This window comes from Coloeus monedula, assembly GCF_965178545.1.
Source record: "Coloeus monedula genome assembly, chromosome: 16".
NCBI lineage: Eukaryota > Metazoa > Chordata > Aves > Passeriformes > Corvidae > Coloeus > Coloeus monedula.
Window position 1 is genome coordinate 7311676 of NC_138796.1, and position 17674 is coordinate 7329349.

Here is a 17674-nt window from a genome sequence, read left to right on the forward strand (position 1 = left end):
GGGCGGGCGGGGCCTCGCCGCGCCGCGCCCCCATTGGCTGGGCCCGCGCCGGGGGCGCGCGGTGAGTGCGGGCGGGGGCGGGGGCGCGGGTTCCGGTCCCGGTCCCGGTCCCGGTTCCGGTGCCCGGCCCGGCCGCCTCCCCTCGCTCGGTGGGGTGGAGGGGGGGGCTCCCCTCCCGGGGCCGCGGTACCGCCCCAGCGCCGCAGGTGCCTCGCGAGGCTTTGCGGCAGGGCCGGGTGAGGAGCGGGTGATTCTTTCCCGGCGTGTCCGCTCCTTGTCCGGGATGCCCCTTGCTTTCCTGGGCTGTCCCTTCCCGGCGGTACCCGTTCTCTGGGGTGTCCCTTCCTTCCCTGGAATGCCTCTTCCTTCCCTGGGGTGTCCTTCCCCCGGGGTGTCGCTTCTCCGGGTGACCCTTGCTCCCTCGCCGCAGCCAGGCGTCCCGGCGGCGGCGAGAGCCTTTGTCCCGGCGGAAAGCGTGCCAGTGGAACCCCTTGTTCCCCAAACCCCCTCGTCCGCGCCTGTCCCGGGGAGACAGCTCCCCCAGCCCGGGCTGACACTCCTGTTCTCCGCAGGGCGACCATGGCGGCGTTTTGGCACCAGCGGAGCAGGCGGCAGGAGAACGGCGGGCTGGGCAGTGTCATCGACGGGCTGGGCAGCGTGTTCGACGTGCTGCTGGCCAACGCCAGGCTGGTGCTGGGCGTCAGCGGCGCGGCCGTGCTGGCCATCGCCACGCTGGCCGTCAAGAGGGTAAGGCTGGGGCGGGGATCAGAGCGCGGGAAGATGCCCAGAGAACTGGGCTGGCCCCAGTGTGGTGGGGCAAGATGTGCCACAAACCTCGATGTCTGCTCCTGAGCTGGTTTCTCGCATGTGGCACTGCTGCCAGCACCGGTGGCATGGAGCTGCCCGCTCCCACCCTGTGGGACCATGCATACCTCCATGTTCCCTTTGCCTGGAGCATTTGGGATACAGTATCCCATCACAAAAGGCACCTGCAACTTAAGTTGTATTTGGGTATCTGTTTCCCACGTAAAACTCGCAGGAACATGATGTGCACCTTTGTGGCCCCCCAAACTGGGTGTTTTTCTGAGCAGAAGCCTTGAGTGGGGCTGTCCCCACATGTGTGTGCTCCTGAGGGGCTGTTGTCACCCATAATTTGTGGGAAACAAAGACAACAGCTTGTCTGCTTGGGTTTTCCTTCCCTCCAGCTGATCGACCGAGCCACCAGCCCTCGGGATGAAGGCGATCCCAAGGCTGAGCAGAAGTCCCTGGAGGAGAGCTGGCAGGACTTGGCATTGATCAAGACACCACCAAAACCCCCCAAGAAGCAGAGAAGGGAAGACCTCAGCGAGCCTCTGCTCTCTCCAGCTCGGCCTCTGGTGCCAGGTGAGGCTCACAGTGCCCAGTCAGGAAGATCACCTTGATGTGCTCGGGGTGGCTGTGCCGCTGCTCCCGGCAGTCCAGGAGCTCCGTGTTATTTTTAGCTCGGTGTCCGGAAAGCTGACCCGACTGAGCCTGCCCTCCTGGGAGGCTCCCGAGCCATGGCCCCTTTTTAGGCAATGCCTGTGGAAACAGGACCTCTGATAACACCCAGGGTGTCCCGGCCAGCGCTGCAGGGCGGGGGCTCTCGGGGTTTGTTTCCTCTGGAGTGGTGTTGGCTGTGCTCGTTTTCTGGGTCAGCTCTGCCTGCAGGAAGGTGTTCTCGGGACTTGCCGCAGACAAAGGCTGCCTTGTCTGGCTGCCTACGGAGATGGTGTTTTTCCAAGTGGGAAACAGGACCAGCTCGGTCCAGGCCATGTCCTGAGATACTGGACCCAGAGCAGGATAGTTTGTAGGATCCTTGTGTGAGAAGGTGGAGGGTCAGGCACTGATCTTCTGCTGACCAGTGACAGGACATGAAGGAACAGCAGGAGCTGTGTCAGGGGAAGTCTAGGCCGGTTATTAGGAAAAAGGCACTTCCCCCAGAGGGTGGTCGGGCGCTGACCAGGCTCCCCAGGGAATGCTCACGGCCCCAAGGCTGCCAGAGCTCCAGGAGTGTTTGGACAATGCTCTCAGGGACACAGTGGGATTGTTGGGGTGTCTGTGCAGGGCCAGGAGTGGGTCCTTTGTGGGTCCCTTCCAACTCAGCATATTCTGTGATTCTCTGACCCTGGCAGCAAGTCCCTTGCCTGGTTCCCATCTCCAGCTGAGAAGTGAGGCTGGGAACAATCAGGTTTTGAGGTTGGTTTGGGCTCTGGGGGGCTGGGAAGTGCCATTAGCATCAGAGGGCTTGGCGGGGGCCATTGTCACCTCCAGAGGGGTGGCCTGAGAGCTGGGCACCCAACTCGTGCCATCCCCTCTGCTGCTGAGGATTGCAAATGATCTACTCAGAGCTGTGACTTCATTCCTTGCTCACAGATCCCAGGGGCTGCTCTGCCCTTCTGGAGGCTCCTCAGGTCAAGTCCAGCCCTGGGCGCTGCCTCACGCTGCAGGAGAAGCTCCTCTCACACAGCAGCCAGCTGGCCGTGCCCGAGATCCAAGTGTCCCTCGTCCCGCAGCTGGCCAGGAGCATCTGCACCCAACTGCAGAACTTCCTGCGGAGCAAGTGCCCGGAGCTGCCCTTCGGCCGCTTCTTCCTCAGCGGAGCCCTGCTCGACGGCCTCGAGGTCCTGGCAGCTGACCACATCCACCTCATGCTCCCGGTGGTCCTCGACGCTGGGCTCTGGAGCCTCATCTCGGGAGAGGACACTGTGGTGAGGAACCCCCAGCACTGGATGATCAAGAGGATTGATCTGGGCTATTTCCCTCGTGGGTGCAGCCCCTGGGACAGGTTCATCGTGGGCCGCTACCTCTCCTCCAGTGTGCTCAACGAGACCCTCCACAAGCTGCTGGTGGCCTCCATCAACTGGCCGGCCATCGGTGGCCTGCTGGGCTGTGCCATCCACCCCGTCGTGGCCTCCCGAGACCTGAAGCTGGAAGTCAAACACGATCAGGTTGAGCTGAGCATCACCCTCTTCCCAGTGGTGGAAATGGAGGACAAGGTTCTTCTGGCTGTTCCTCCTGAAGGACTGGTGGAAAACCTCTGGCTGGAGAGCTTTTACAGGGCAGAGGTCTCGAGGGTGAAGGAGCTGGATGCCAGCGACTCCGGGGCTCGGCAGCTCTGCCTCCGCATCCTGAATGGCATCTGCAGGAGCCAGCCCAGCCTGCACAAACTGGGCGGCAGCCCCGTGACCCACGTCATCCTGCACCTCAGTGACACTGCTTCAGACTGGGCAGAGGAAAGCCTTGCTGACAGGTTCCAGCAGGTGCTTGAGGAGCTGGTGGCCTACCTGGAGAAAGGGGTCCTGCCTTCCTATTTCAACCCCAAAATCAACCTGTTCTCTGGGCTGTTGGAAGAGGAAATCGATGAGATGGGCTTCGTGCTCTACAGGGCCATGTCTGAGCCAGAGGTCCTGCTGAAGTGACCTGTGTGTCGGGAGCTCCTGAACGTGGGGTGTTGCTCCCCTGCCTGCTGCTCCCTGCTGTGAGGGCTGTGATGCTTCTAGGTGACTAGTCAGTAAGAGGCAAAGTTCTTGCACTTTATGAGAAAAAAGAAGTTTCCTGTGTGAATAAAACGTGCCTGAGCAGAGGTGGGGTTTGGCAGAAGGAGCCTTTGGCTGGGAGGCTCTGCCAAACCTGGGGTGAGGGCAGCCCACACTCAGGTGAATTCTGTCTGCTGGGAGCCAAGTGAAGCATGTTTGGTCTCTGGTTCTCAGTGTCCTCTGCCTGTCCCAGCTGTCAGGCTCCCCTCATGCTCTGAGACCAGCTGGAGCAGAGCAGCCCCTTCCTGCTGCTGTGTCCTGCAGACCCCTCGGGTGCAGCGTTCTGGGTGGGTCCTGTCACCAGCACTGCACGTGGTCTCACTGTGCCAGCACTTGGGGCAGAGGGGGAGCCTCACCCACCTGTAGGGATTTTGCCAATCCAAAATAAGCCCCGTGGATGATCTGGGTTGTGTCTGGGTGCTTGATGGTACAGCCATAGCAAATGGGGCTGGGGATTTATTCCTTGGAAACCCTTCCAGCTGCCAGAAGGGGTGAGTTCAGCCCTACCTCTTTGTTCTGACAGTGTTGGCTCTGCCCTGAGGAAGGGGCCCTTGTCCCATGCAGTGTTTTGCTGGAAGACGTCCTGAAAAAGAGCTGCTGGCCCTGGGGAAGCTCCTGGTTTCAGCTGGAGGCTGCAGCAGGGCTGTGTCCTCTCCCTGGTGGGTGGGTGGCTGCCAGTGTCTGTCTGCAGGTACTGTGTCCCCTCCCAGTCTGTCTGGTCACCTTTTCACACATGTATTGCTGCTGTCTTGATGTCCTTTTTCCCTGGAGCCCCCCGGTATGGGTTGGGGATGCAGGGCAGGAATGATGTTGTGAGCAGAGTGCTTGCAAGAACTGAAGTGGTTTATGCTTTTTATTAAGAAGATATATTTTGTTTGGGTATTTTGTTGTTTTTTTTTCTTTTCCTTTGAGTGGCTGCTAGTAGGGTTTGGTCTGGCTCTAGTCCCAGAGCAAAGGAATTTATTCTTATATTTAATGGGAAGAGCTGGTTTTGCACATGGGTGGAGCTGGAGGAATCCTGTGGACTCCACTGTGAGCAGCTGTTGTGGTTTAGGTTTCTTTATAGCTATCTTGTTTATGGGAGGAAAAAAACCTGCTTTTCCTCCCAGTCTGACAATTACTTTGTTCTTCCAAACCACTTCCCAGGTGTTAGTGATGAGAATAAACCTTCCCTGTGCACACTGGTTCTCTGGTGTCAGCTCTGCTTTGTCTCCTTTCCCCTGGTAAGGGCTGAAGTGACCCCCCAGCTGTGGTGGCCTTCCTGGGAACCACCCAAGGCATGCTCCTGCTGCTCGGAGAGCTTGGCGTTGATAAGATCCCATCCTGCAAAGTCTTCCTCCTCCTCTTCCAAAGCTCTGGACCCACAGAGTGCCTGACTGCCGTGTGGACAGAGCTGTCTGGACACTGAGCTTGTACCACTTACAGGGCTCAGCTGAGCATTGACCAGGGTTAGACTCCTAAAGCTGGTCCTGGCTGATGCCACCAGCAAGGTTGAACCTGCTCCCTGTGTCCTGCACAGCTGCTTCCCACTGCTGTTGCCATTCCAGGGTGGCTGGCCAGGCTGCTGCCCTGCTGTGGCTCAACAACTGCATTCCAAAACCCTGTAATCCTGTTATTTTAGCCCAGGGTGTGTATTCTTAGGCCACGGCTGTTAATGGTGGGAGTGAGGGGTGCAGAGAAATGCGACCCAAATTCTCCTGACTCTCTGCATGGATTTAGGCCCGATAGCAAAGGACTGCTGCAGAGTTTCAGGCTCTCTTTCAGACCTGTGCTGCTGTGGGCTCTGCTTCCAGCTGCCCTCCAAGTGCTCCAGCCTCCTACCCGTCCCCTCAGTGCTGACCCCAGGAACTGCTCTGTGCCCAGGAGCAGGATCCTGAGCAGCACTGGAGGTCCTGGCAGCAGAGCACATAGGAATCCTGTGGATCTCCCTCATTTCATGAACAGAGGAAGCCCCAACAGCGAGGGGAGAGGCAGCCTGGCTTCCCAGGGAACTTCAGTCTGAACTCAGAACAGGAAAACAGAGCCTCCCTTCAGCTCAGCCAGCTCTGTCTGTCCCGGGTCAGCAGATGCAGCTGGTGAGATAAAAAACATTTTTTCCATCTCTTTGTAGCTCACTTCTAAATTACTGTGGGGAATTTCTGCCAAGAAAGCTCCTGTATTGTTCCAGTGATTGGAAAGAGCAAGATTTGGCTGGATGCTTTTACAGTGAAAGCTTCACTGTTTTATGTAGGAAGAAATAATTAGGCAGAATTAAGGTGTCACTGCATCAAATTTAAAATTTAAATAATATTTTAATAAGAAACTTAGTAGTTTGACAAAAATAACTTTCATCAGCTAGCAGCATTATAAAGGCATGTCTCAAAGTTTGAGGAAGAACTTGCCTTCAAATTCAGGGACCATCTAAAATGAAGGTTTTTCCTGAGCACTGCAGCTGAGCTCCTCCCAGGGCAAGCACCAGATCCAGCTCCTCTGCACCTGACCCTCCTTCACTGGCAGGGACAACGCAGGTAAGGGTGACAAAAAAGGAGGAATGTTGCTCAGGTAACATCAACTTAGAAGGGAACTTAAATTCCACACTGTGGAAAGCCAGGGACTGAGCAGAGCTCAGCAGCCCTGGTGTCTGTCCTGGTGGCCCTGATCCAGCTCTTCCCTGTATGGAAAGGGCAGGAACAACCACCAGGATGGTGAAGGGGGACAATCCAGCACAGTTTTGTCCATAGACTCAGCTTCCAAGTGCTTCCTTGAAATGTTCAGACTATCCCAATCTGCTCAGCAGAAGAGCAGCTGGAAACAAAAGCTGGTAGTGGAACCACTTTCCCAAGCTGGTTGAACCCTTGCTGTAACAAATGGCATCCCTTGGCAGGAGCAGCCTGCAATCAGCCCTTCCAAAAAGCACTCAAGGGACTTGTTTCCAGAGTCCAGTTCCTTGTGGCAGAGGTTGCTCCTGCAACAGTTCACAACCCCAGTCCTTCCAGGCTCTCAGAGGTCCATCCCAGCTCAGTGGTTCTGAGGGCAGGTTTTCCTCGTGTGCCCAGGCTGGTGGCAAACGCTGCAGGTCCGTGGTTTCTTGGCAGCAGATCCTGAGGAGAGACTGCCTGGTCTCTTGGCCTTGCTTCCCAACCCTCTGGAGTATCCATTGCTGCCGAAGTGGTTCAAAGAGTCATCTCCAGAAGGGCCTAGAGATAAACAACTTGAATTTACGGATCTTTGAAAACATAAATAGGTGACAAACACAAGGTAAATTCAAAATAGCAGATGAAGGATTCTCAGATTATTCCTGAACCTGCAGTTGCTTCAGACTTGTCTGAACAGTGAAATGTTACCCATTTGTCTTGCAGCATTAGAGACATATGGGAACAGCACAGGGAAAGCTGATCTGCCTGCTGGCATACTCTGGTCTGCAGCTGAAGCAGAAACAAAACATGGCAGAGAAGAACTTGGGGTTTACGTAGTTTTGAAAACTTGATTTTACCCCTTAAGGCCCAAATGTCTGAGGAGGAGAAGGATCTCTCACAAGACCACATATCTCCCTCTGTACCTGGTTATGCCTCTTTTTTGTCAGCTCTCTCTCTTTTGCATCCTTATTTTGTCATTATTTTTGTTTTCAGCAAGTTTCCACACTCAGTTTCATCTCTGATCAAAGCTCCAGCATGACTTGCCCTTTCCCTGCACCCCTAAACTAGGGCAGAGGGAGCAGCACAGTTTCCCTGTGGAAACTGGATTTCTGGCATGCCAGAATGGGGTTAGAGATCTCCAGAAGTGGTGCCACGGCTTCAACTCTGGACCAAGTCAGTAACAGCTCTCATAAAGCTGAGCACTGTAATTTGGGAAGACAAATTCCCAAACAGACTGTTGGAAAGAGTGCTGGGCTTTATCCAACAAGTCATGGACAGACAGAGGATCAAGTTTACTGCACACAGAAGCCACGCATCCTGCTTGGATGTGTGCTGTGGGGATGTATGCTGCCAGCACTTGCAAAGGTAAGCCAGACTTTGTTGTTAAGAGCAACATCTGAAGCGCTGTAAAGCTGCTGACAGATGTTTTGAAGACAAACCTGACATCTGTTAAATGTATGGACCTCTGGAGATCAGCCAGTTCAACCCCCCTGCCAAGGCAAGGTCACCTGGAGCAGGTGACACAGGAACGTGTCCAGGTGGGTTTGAACGTCTCCAGAGAGGGAGACTCCCTCACCTCCCTGGGCAGCTGTTCCAGAGCTCTGCCACCTTTAATGTAAAGAAGTTCTTCCTCATGTTGATGTCAAGCTTGTAGTGTTTTAGTTCCTGGCCATTGCTCCTCATCCTGTTGCTGAGCACCACAAAAAAAAGTCTGGCACCATCCTCTCAGCACCCACCTTTGAGATATTTATATGCATTAGAGATCCCCTCTCAGTCTTTTCTTCTCTAGAATAACAGGCCCAGCTCCCTCAGTCTTTCCTCATCAGAGAGATGCTCCAGACCCTGCATCATCTTTGCGGCCTCCACTGGACCCTCTCCAGCAGCTCCTTGTTTTGTTCAGCTTAAGAAGAGCCTCCAGCCCTTGTGCCTCCCCCCAACCCGGCCATACCTGGTGCCACGTTCTCATCTGCCCACTGGAAGAAGCCGCACTGCTGCTCACGGGGCTTGGGGCAGGTGTGGAACTGCCGCCCCTTGTTGGGCCCGTCCTTCTGCACGGTGCGTGTCACGGCAGGCTGGTCACAATTGCACACTGCGCCACCTCCAGCATCCCGGCTGCTGCTTCCCAAGGGCTCTCTCCCTCCTCCTGGGCGCTGGATTCCCGCTGCGGCTCTTCCAGCGGTGGGCTGGAGCTGCGTGGAGCTGCGGGGAGCTGCGGTGCCTCCATCCTGTGGCTGCTCGTCAGCCCAGAGGAAGAAGTTGCAGGTGCTGGAGCTGCACTTGTAGAACTGGCGGCCGCGGTTGGGGCCGTCCTTGCGCACAGTCAGCAGCAGCGCCTCGCTCCCGCAGTTGCACACCACGGCATTCCCATCGTCTGGAGCGGCTGGAGGAGCAGCCCTGGGGGTCCTGGAGGAGTTGATGGAGAGCAGGTGTCCCCGTGCTGGGTTTGAGGTCCCCCTGGCTTGCCTGCTCTCATTGCCGGCTCTGTTCAGGGAGTGGTTGGCCTGCAGGTGATGCCCGGGCTGGGCGGTGGACAATGCAGGTTGGGATGATCTGTGCAAGTACTTAAGGTCCAAGAGCTCTCTCAGCATCTCATCACAGCCTCCAATGCAGCCAATGAACTCCAGAGGCATCACAGGGGGAACGCTGCCTTTCTTGAATTTAAATTTCAGTCTGCAAGGAAAGGAAGAGTCAAAGTCTCCCAGTTTCTCATCAACAGACCTCAATTTAAACTTGAATTTTTATTTATTGTTTTGATTCTGCTATATGGAGACCAGTTTCCCCAACCCCTCTTCTTTCCATCCCCAAGCCACGTGCTACTCCAGCTTTCCGAGACTGGAATGGAAAATGGTTGTCCAGCCTAGCCCATGGAAGTCTCTGCCCCAGTGTCCAACAGGGGATAACTGGCATGACCCACCTGTGAACTGGATGGGGTTTACACACATCACAGACGCTCTCATCCCTGGTCACATCCAGCACGAAGTCAGGGAACCAGACTGCAGTTTTACAGGCTGGATAGCCCATGCAGCTGAGGTAGAACCTGCCGTGGGACAAAGGCACTGGATGAGGAAAAGGCAAAGTCAAGACAGTCAGGGATCCATTCCTGTGTCTTCTCAGCTGTCAGAAATTGTCAAAACTGCAATTTTTAAGGGCAAATACCCACTTGACAAGAGGTTCAGCTGAGTCCACACAGCTCATGTAGCTGGCGGAGTCAGCAAGCTGCGGCCCAAGGTTTCCAAGCTTTTACCAAAGGAGGTAAATGAATGCCTGGAGAAACACAAACCAACATAGGAGGCTACAAGAGGGAAGGTCACCAACCCGCCATTCTTCCTGGTCTTCAGGACCATGTCACTGTTGCACTGGGGACACTTCCGAACAGAAACAGGCGTTTCTGGGTATACCTCATCCTGCTCTGGAATTTCTGCAGCTTCTCCAAAATACTGAGCCAGGGCCTGATCCAACCTGTAAAGAAATGAGCAGAGCATCCTGTGTGTCCCTGCAAGGAACAATCAGGTGCTGCAGTGACTCAGAGCCTGCTGCCCCCCACACAGCCCCTCTGAGCTTTTCCACGAGTACATTGACTCAGCGCCACATTTCTGGAACAGGAAAGGTGTGGGTACAACATGAGAGGTCAGTGCATGTTGCCATCCCCAAATTTAATCTTAACTGCTCATCCTGGTTTAAACCCTTAGCTGTCAGGAGCTCCTGAGAGCGTGCCAGGCTGCCAGTCATCCTTTCCCATGCAAGTGCCTATACACAGGGGGCAGAGCTCCAGGGAAACAGTGTGACAGGATCCCTCATTCCAGGGAAACAGTGTGACAGGGTCCCTCACTCCAGGCTGAGCTTCAGATGAGCAGCCAGCAGCTCCCAGCAGAGCAAAGCAAAAGGAAGAGGGAGGGCAAAGGCAGGACTCACTTGTTGGCTCTGGCCACAGCTTCAAGGAAGACTTGCTTGTACTTTTGGACCTGCTGGTGCAACACTACAGATTTGTCTTTCTTCCCCTCACAGATCAGTTTTAGATCAGCCTCCAGCTCAGCTCGAAGGTCAGGCTTGGACATCTCGTAGCCCATGGAATCATAGCCTGAGGAATATATGGAATGGTAAGCGAAAGGAAGGAGCAGGTAAAGGACCCTGCCATCTTTGTAAGGGCTCTTCCCTCACCTTCCACCAGCCCCATGCCCAGGTGGCCGGGCAGGAAGCGCTGATCTGCTGTAAGCCCCACGTACATCCGCGTCTTGATCGTCTCGATGTGCTCGGCATGGGTGGCATCAGTCCCTGGAAGCAGAGAGATATCAGTCAAATCAAGGGCCAAGGAGTGATTTCCCCTGTGCCCAGGGACAAGGACACAACTTATGGTGAGGAGCAGCACTGCCCTGGTGCCCCATTGTCACTGAGGCCAGCAAGCTGCTGGTGGCACACCCTGGACATGAAACTGCCCATCTCCCTGAGTACTGGAGGTGCTCTGCAGGCTCCTGAGGATGTTTGGACTTTGCCCTCTATATCCCTTTATTATGCACATTTAAGTGATTTCTTATCTGCAGCAACATTTGGAGAATTCCCTGGGGAGAACTCCCTCTGCCAAGAGTGAGAGGTCACGCTGCCCACACTGACCAATGCCGTGTTTTTCCATGAGAGCAATGAGATCTGCTTCTGTGAGGAGCAAGGGAGGACTGGTTTCCCCATCCACCATCTCCACCGTGGTGGGCTGAAAGCGAGACCCCTTCTCATACAGCGGGATAACCTGAAGGGAAGGAGAATCTCTTTGAAAATGCTTCCTGGTCCATTCACTCAGCACAAAGGCTCTGAGTGAAAACGGCCAGAAATGGTCAAAAGATGTTTTTCAGAGAGGTCTGAAGTTGGCAGTGAAGTGCTACTTCAGCCTCTCCCACTTATGTCACTCAAGGGGATTACCTTATCACTCCACTTGTCGTAAGGATACACTTCCAGGTAATTTCGGGCCAGGATCATGAGTCCTTGAGCAATGAATTGCTCGTTGGCAATGTCGATCTCCACGGTTGTTTCCTGTCCTTTGGCATCTTGAGAGCAGCAAGCCAAGAAGTGGCGCACGATGAATTCGTAGAGTCTCTGCTCATTGCCCTGAGATCGAACAGTGGGAAGGGTCAGTGTCCTCCCAGGTTAACAAGACATCACAAAATCAGTGGGAACTCAGGTGAGGATTTTCTGCTAATGACCATGTTAAGACTTTTATCTTTATTTATCAAGCAACACAATCCATCCAGCTCCCTCTGGTTATACCCACCTGCAGGTTGCTGGTGTATTTTGTGGGGTGAATGGGAGGGTGAGCCTGATCGGATTTGGTTCCACTCCGAGGGGTCGGCCCACCCTGATCCAAAATCCTCTGTGCAAACTCTCCCCAGTTTGGGTCCTGTGTTTGCTGTTCTACCAAGGCAGAGAGGTTCAGCTCCTTGGGGAAAATATTGGTCTCGGTTCGGGGGTAACTAATGAACCTTAGGAAGAAAGACAGGAGAGCACTTTGAGAATTGCTCCAAGATGCTTCCCATTTTGGACAAAAGGCCATTTACTTTTAAAAGAATTAAGTTTACCAAGCCAAGTCTTGCTTTCTTACCCTTTAGTATAGAGTTTTTCTGCTAATGTCATTGTTTCCTTTGCATTTATTTTCAGTTTGCGGGAAGCCAATTTTTCCAGTTCCTGCATTGGGAAGAGCCAGAAAACCCAAAAGTATTAGTGGGTAATTCAGAGCAGTGAGTAAAACATCTGTTCAAAGTTCTTTTCAGAGAAATTCTTCCCAGAGTTCAAACATACCACAGTGTCCAGGGGCAGGGGCCTCCATTTGCTCTTTGGCTTGCTCACAACATCAACAACAGTCGCTACTGGATCCTAAACACAGTAAACAAAACCCACATCTCCTTTAGGAGTTTACACAAACTGTTTTTTAAAAGTCTTGAACAAGACAGATACAGGGAATGTTTGGCTGAATCTGGATTATGCGACTATTTACAAGCTTTCCTACCTCCATACACATCTGGTAAAGGACCAGGCATGCTGTGTGATTGAAGAGCCGGTTCCTCTTCCAGTTGAAGACCACACTGCCATCTTCATGGTTGTGGGTCACTGTGATGGACAACAGAGCTGGCTGATAGAAGAGCCACAAAATGGAAATACCACAAAAGCACTTGGAAACCTTCCAGCTCTGCTCAGTGGTCACAGCAGAGGAAAAGAAAATCACCTCTGCAGCATTTTGTGTTTATTGCTCCAATGTTTTTCCTTTTTTATCCACATCAAACCCTCCAAGATGGAGCCCAGGGCTGTGTTTCCCCAAACATACCCTTAATTTTGAAGAAGGCTTCAGGAACAAAGGCCTGGATGGCTTTGAAGCGTTCAACTACAAATCCCAGTGTTGGGAACTGGCAGCTGCCGTAGCTGATGAGCTGATCTGCTAAAATATCAGGGAAGATCTTCTGCAGCCTCAGAGTCTGGAATCTGGTGAAGGCAGCACCTGAGGAAACAGAATGGGCACCAGAACTGAATAGTACAATGCTGAATGATAATCACAGCACTTCAGATCCTTTTAATAATCTGAGCATTAATTTTACTCTGTTTAATACTCAGTTGAAGAAGCTTGTCAGTATTGCATGAACTATAAACTTAATATTTGCTTAAAGGAGAGATTTCCTCATTTCAGGAAGAATTTATTCACAGAAAGAGCTGTTAAACATTGGAATGGACTGCCCAGGGAGGTGGTGGAGTCACCATCCCTAGAGATGTTCACGAAACAACTGGCTGTGGCACTCAGTGCTCTGGTCTGGTTTACAAGGAGGGGACTGTCACAGGTTGGACTCAGTCTTGGTGTTGATGATTCTCTGATTCAAAGAGCACATTTCCCGTAAAACACAAAATGTCATTTAGTTGTATCTGATCTAAAAATCAGGTTTATGACACTACAGAGAGCATTTCTGCCTTGTGTTGAGGCTACAGTAACAGATGTTCACGTACCTATCCTGAGGTCCAGCTCCTGCCTGACGTCGACGGCATCGCTCGTTCTTTGGTCGGGCTGGGTGAGGTTCTCGCAGGCTGATCTGACAGCATGAAGTGTGATCTCGGAGAAGCGGGCTCGGAAAACCTGGAGGTTTGGCTTTACTGCCAGATACACACAGAAGAGAAATCAGAGTGACTCAAACACCAATGGAAAGGAGCAATTAATAAGCAGCTATTGTTGAGAGAGTGTGCTGTCAACTGATTCTACAGCTTTCCAACAGCTGGATGCATTTCTGATCTATCAGAGCCACATATTGATCAGAATCAGGCAGCATTTAACCTGGACACAATAAAATTGAGAATTTTCCTCTGCTAAAGGAGTTGTTGAACCATCAGAACATTAAAACTCAGACTGATGAAGATGCTCCACACACCAGCTCTGCACACATGGATGATCTCAAAGCCGATGTTCTCTCCTTCTCGATCACAGTCAGTCCAGATCACCAGGGCTTGGCACTGCTGGATTTCTCGTTCAAGGGTTCTCTGAGAGGAGAAAAACAACACAGGGAGAACATTCCAGGCTGCTTGCTTTGTCATTTAATTTCAGAATGACTCACTCAACACGAAACGCAACGTGTATCCATGGAGATGGGTTGTTGCAATAACATCTTGTTATTGTGTGTCTCAGGAGATCAGGCAGCTTTCAAAAGATTTGAGTCATTTATTTACATCTAATTCTGTTAAAAGCTTGGCTTGGAGTGAGATGTACCACAATCTGTTTTCTAAAAATGTCTTTTTCTATAAAACTGAGACACAATCACCAATTCCACCTTGTTGGAAAAAAACATTTCTATTTTTAGCTTTAGCACTACTTGTACATGAGAAGAAGAGTTTCAATGTCACAAATGAACAGCATATATAGTCCTAGGAAATGTAGGAGGAATCTGCTAAACTGCAGAAATTTGAATGTTAAGGACAAAGATAAGATCATCCTTCTGTCTGGGACAATATTTGTTTAACCAACCCCTGAGCTCAGTTTCAAGGAAAGTCTTAACCATGATGTACCTTGATATCCAGGTAATTTTCAGGGCAATACTTCTCAATTTCAGCATCAAAAAGAGCTAAAGGGTTGCAGCTGTGCCTGGAAAACAGAGGACAAACATGTGTGCATCACACAAACTAAAACACACATTTGTGAGACACTAACTGGTGCTCTCCAAGTACTGGAATTAATGTATTTTATTACAGGCCTCGTCTCAGACAATTGCAGAGCTCACATGAAATGCTGAGTAACACTTAAAAGCAACAGAATGAAAAATCAGCCAGAGAAAACAGCAAATCTGGAAGGCAACAAGCAGCTTCTCCTATTTGAAGCCCAGAGAACAAAAGGAGGTAAGGCAGAGAGAGAACCTTGCTTCCCAGAACAGCTCCTAGCTGAACAAAGAACACATAACCATCCCATTTTGGAATCAGTTTAATTCCCTGCCTTGATGTATTTTAACCAGTATTACATCTTTAGGATTTTTTGGCACTCTGAAGACAGGAATTTGAAACAATATTTTGGCTGTTTCGTATAAAATTTGGAACTTATCACCATGCTCTGAGTCAGAGTCCCTCCCTGCCCCCTTGTCTTTGAGGTTGCAGTGTCCCAAGGCTGTGTGAAGGAGGTGCTTGCAGTGTTGAGGATGAGAGCAGGAGGTGACAGGCCCTTCTTGTGAAGGGCAAGAGGTGACAAAGCCCTTCCTGCCAGGGGCATGAGGTACCAACCATTTGCGAAATGGCATGATAAAATCATGAGCCAGTAAATGTCCTGACACGGATGTCATCACCATGGTAACGTTCTGCAAGAGACAAAGCAAGGAAATTAGTGCCCATCACTCACCAAAAACTACCCACAGCCCCCAAATCTCCCTTGGGTTCTCAATTTACATTATTAGTGACACCCTTCTCCTGTTAATCATGGATTGGTTTGGGTTGGGAGGGACCTTAAAGCCCATTCACTGCCACCTCCTGCCATGGGCAGGGACACCTTCCACCATCCCAGGTTGCTCCAAGCCCCATCCAACCTGGCCTGGGACACTTCCAGGGATGGGACAGCCATAACTAATACATCATAACAAGCTCTATCCATGGCCTTATCCTCAGTTTTTGTAGGAAGCTCCCAATTCTAAACAGCAATGTGGTTTTGACTGACATAAAACCAGAAAGCTGAAAGATTTAGAGCAACAAAACAGGTGGCTGAGCCAAGAAAACAACATCTGACTTTTCCTCATCTCTGGGCAGAACATCCCCATGGCTGGAGCTGTGTTTTGTAACTCCTGACAAATGGCTTTTATTAATTAATATTTGTACTTCATTAATCCAGCAGCAGATTGAGAGAAAACTCTTACCTGGCCAAACATCTGGTAGTCGTATTCATAGATCTTGTTGAACTTGGAAAACCCTTCTCTCTGGAAGAAAAAGAATTCCTGAGTTTCTGGCTTTTAACAGAAAACAAACTCTTAAATTTTTTTAAAATTAATTTTTTAACAAGAAACAAATCCATCCCATTTCGCTTTATCCACACTGGGATGGAGGTACACGGCAAAGGAAAACCAGGTACTGGAGCTAACAGGAATTGCAGCAAGGGGATGGAAATCTCCTGTACCATTTATGGAGACACTGAAACGGTGATTTCCAAGGTAAGAGGATTTTAAACCATTCCTGAGGGTGATTCCATGGTTATCTCCCCATGGATAATGAAGAACTGATTTGTTTAATGGGGCTGGTCAGTGTTCAGGAACTCCTGACAAACACCTGTCCTGTTCCAAGTGACAAGTAGTGTCCCCAGGGTTACCTCCCACCTAAATGGGACTCACGGAAGTTTCTAGATTCTGTATTTGCTGCTTTTTTTACAGAAGCAGGATGATTTCTTGATTGGGACTGTCAGCACCCAGGTTCTCAATAACACCTTTTATTCAAATAAAGGATGTTGGAGCCATGTGGGGGTCAGCCTTTTTTCCCAGGTAACAAGTGACAAGATGAGAGGAAGGAGCCTCAGGCTGTGCCAGGGAAGGTTTAGGTTGGACATCAGGAAGAATTTCTTCATGGAAAGGGTTATCAAGCATTGGAACTGCCCAGGGAAATTTGGAGGCACCACCTCTGGAGGTATTCAGGGAGTGACTGGAAATGGCATTCAGTTCTCTGGGCTGGGTGACAAGGTGGGGATTGGTTACAGGTTGGTCTTGATGATCTCAGGGGTCTTTTCCAATCTCAGCGATTCTCTGATTCTGGTCTAGAAGCACCTTCTAGTTCCTAAGTTTGGAAACAGCAAGTGATTATGCAAACTGTTAACGGTCACAACCCAGAGCAGCAGGGAGGAGAGATCTTTCAATTCCTCTTCTCCAAACCATAGCCTGTTTTTGCTTTATTTGGTGAACTCCAGTAAACCCTGACACTTGCTGATGCTGCAGAAGTGGTGCTTTTGGACAGGGAAATGCATGCCAATGGGTGGTGTCAGTTTCTGAAGCCTCTGTCACACGCTGCTAATCCAGGAATGACCCAGGGAGCCCTCACCATGGAGCTCAGTGCCCGGGGAAGGCAGCCTGGGCAGAGGGAGCTCCCACTGGACTTAAACCACAAGGATCTGAGACTCCCAAATACATTTGGGCAAGTGGTGTTCGTCCACAGAACAAAGCCATTCTTGTACCCTCGTGTGTTCAGAGACACAAACAGTGCCAAGTGTGGCACGTGCTGACGTGAAGTGTCCATGCCAAGCTCTGCCAAGAGTGCTGGGGCTGCCGCACATGCCATGGACCCTCCCCAGCCCGCTAAGCCACTCCTGTCCGTGTACCAGGGAGCAGCACCATGTGGGGTGTTCCTACCCGCCGCATCCTGCTGTTGGAGAGCAGGTCAGCGATCCCTCGGGCAGCATCGTTCTTCTCCGCCACGCACAGCACCTTGCGGATCCTCTGCAGCGCCAAGTCCTCGGCGGCCCGCGAGAAGAAGCGCCAGGGCTGGGGCAGCATCCTGCCCCTGGTAAACAGCCGCACGTAGAGGTTCATCACAGGAGGTAAAGCCAGCTCCCGCGGGGACAGGGCATGCTGCTGCTCCGCGTCCCGGGGCCGGATCCTGCCGGCATGGAGAGAGATGTTGATGTCACCGCTCGGCCGCTCAGCCTTTAACCAGCCACGCCGGGAGGCTCAGGGCAGCCCCCTCGGCGCCGCACGGGGATGGAGACGGCGTCACCCTCCTCCGGACACAGCTGTCGGGGGGTCCCGCATCCTGTCCCTCGGCCCTCTCCTGCCCTGCCGGGGCTGCCCTCTCCCCCCTACGGCCGGGGCAGCGCAGCTCCCTCGCCACCCCTGATCCCCCCGGGCTGTCCCTCAGCTGGGGCAGCCCCCTCCCTTTCCCTTCCCTCTTTTCCCCCCGTTCCTCCCTCACCGGCCGATCTCCCGCGCTCTCCTGTCGCTCCCCCTTACCGTCACGTCCTGCCGTAAAGCGCAGCCGCGGCTGCGGCACAGAACTACAACTTCCAAGATGCCCCGCGGCGTCCCCTGTGTCCCCTCC

At 52.2% G+C, this 17674-nt stretch overlaps 2 protein-coding genes across 3 annotated transcripts; one reads left to right on the forward strand and one right to left on the reverse strand.

The window, feature by feature from the left end:
- Window positions 1-19: 19 nt before the first annotated feature.
- On the forward strand, window positions 20-4741 carry MIEF2 (mitochondrial elongation factor 2). 2 transcript variants are annotated; one of them, XM_082291994.1, is made up of 4 exons: window positions 20-61; window positions 573-747; window positions 1206-1383; window positions 2395-4741. In XM_082291994.1, exons 2-4 carry the CDS (start codon window positions 580-582, stop codon window positions 3438-3440), a joined length of 1392 nt encoding a protein of 463 aa, XP_082148120.1. In that variant the 5' UTR covers window positions 20-61; window positions 573-579; the 3' UTR covers window positions 3441-4741. The 2 variants fall into 2 exon arrangements, with proteins under 2 accessions (XP_082148120.1, XP_082148119.1); XM_082291993.1 differs by lacking the exon at window positions 20-61 and adding an exon at window positions 77-236.
- A 1131-nt stretch (window positions 4742-5872) lies between these two features.
- Window positions 5873-17564, reverse strand: TOP3A (DNA topoisomerase III alpha). The gene is made up of 20 exons (XM_082292539.1): window positions 17549-17564; window positions 16990-17236; window positions 15517-15576; window positions 14894-14967; window positions 14192-14267; window positions 13561-13669; window positions 13145-13288; window positions 12477-12647; window positions 12162-12262; window positions 11954-12028; window positions 11757-11839; window positions 11430-11637; window positions 11081-11266; window positions 10781-10910; window positions 10331-10444; window positions 10085-10250; window positions 9488-9631; window positions 9087-9209; window positions 8121-8842; window positions 5873-6733 (listed from the first exon to the last, which is right to left on the reverse strand). The coding sequence occupies exons 2-20, from the start codon at window positions 17167-17169 to the stop codon at window positions 6555-6557; spliced, it is 3045 nt and encodes a 1014-aa protein (XP_082148665.1). The 5' UTR covers window positions 17170-17236; window positions 17549-17564; the 3' UTR covers window positions 5873-6554.
- Between the last annotated feature and the right edge of the window lie 110 nt (window positions 17565-17674).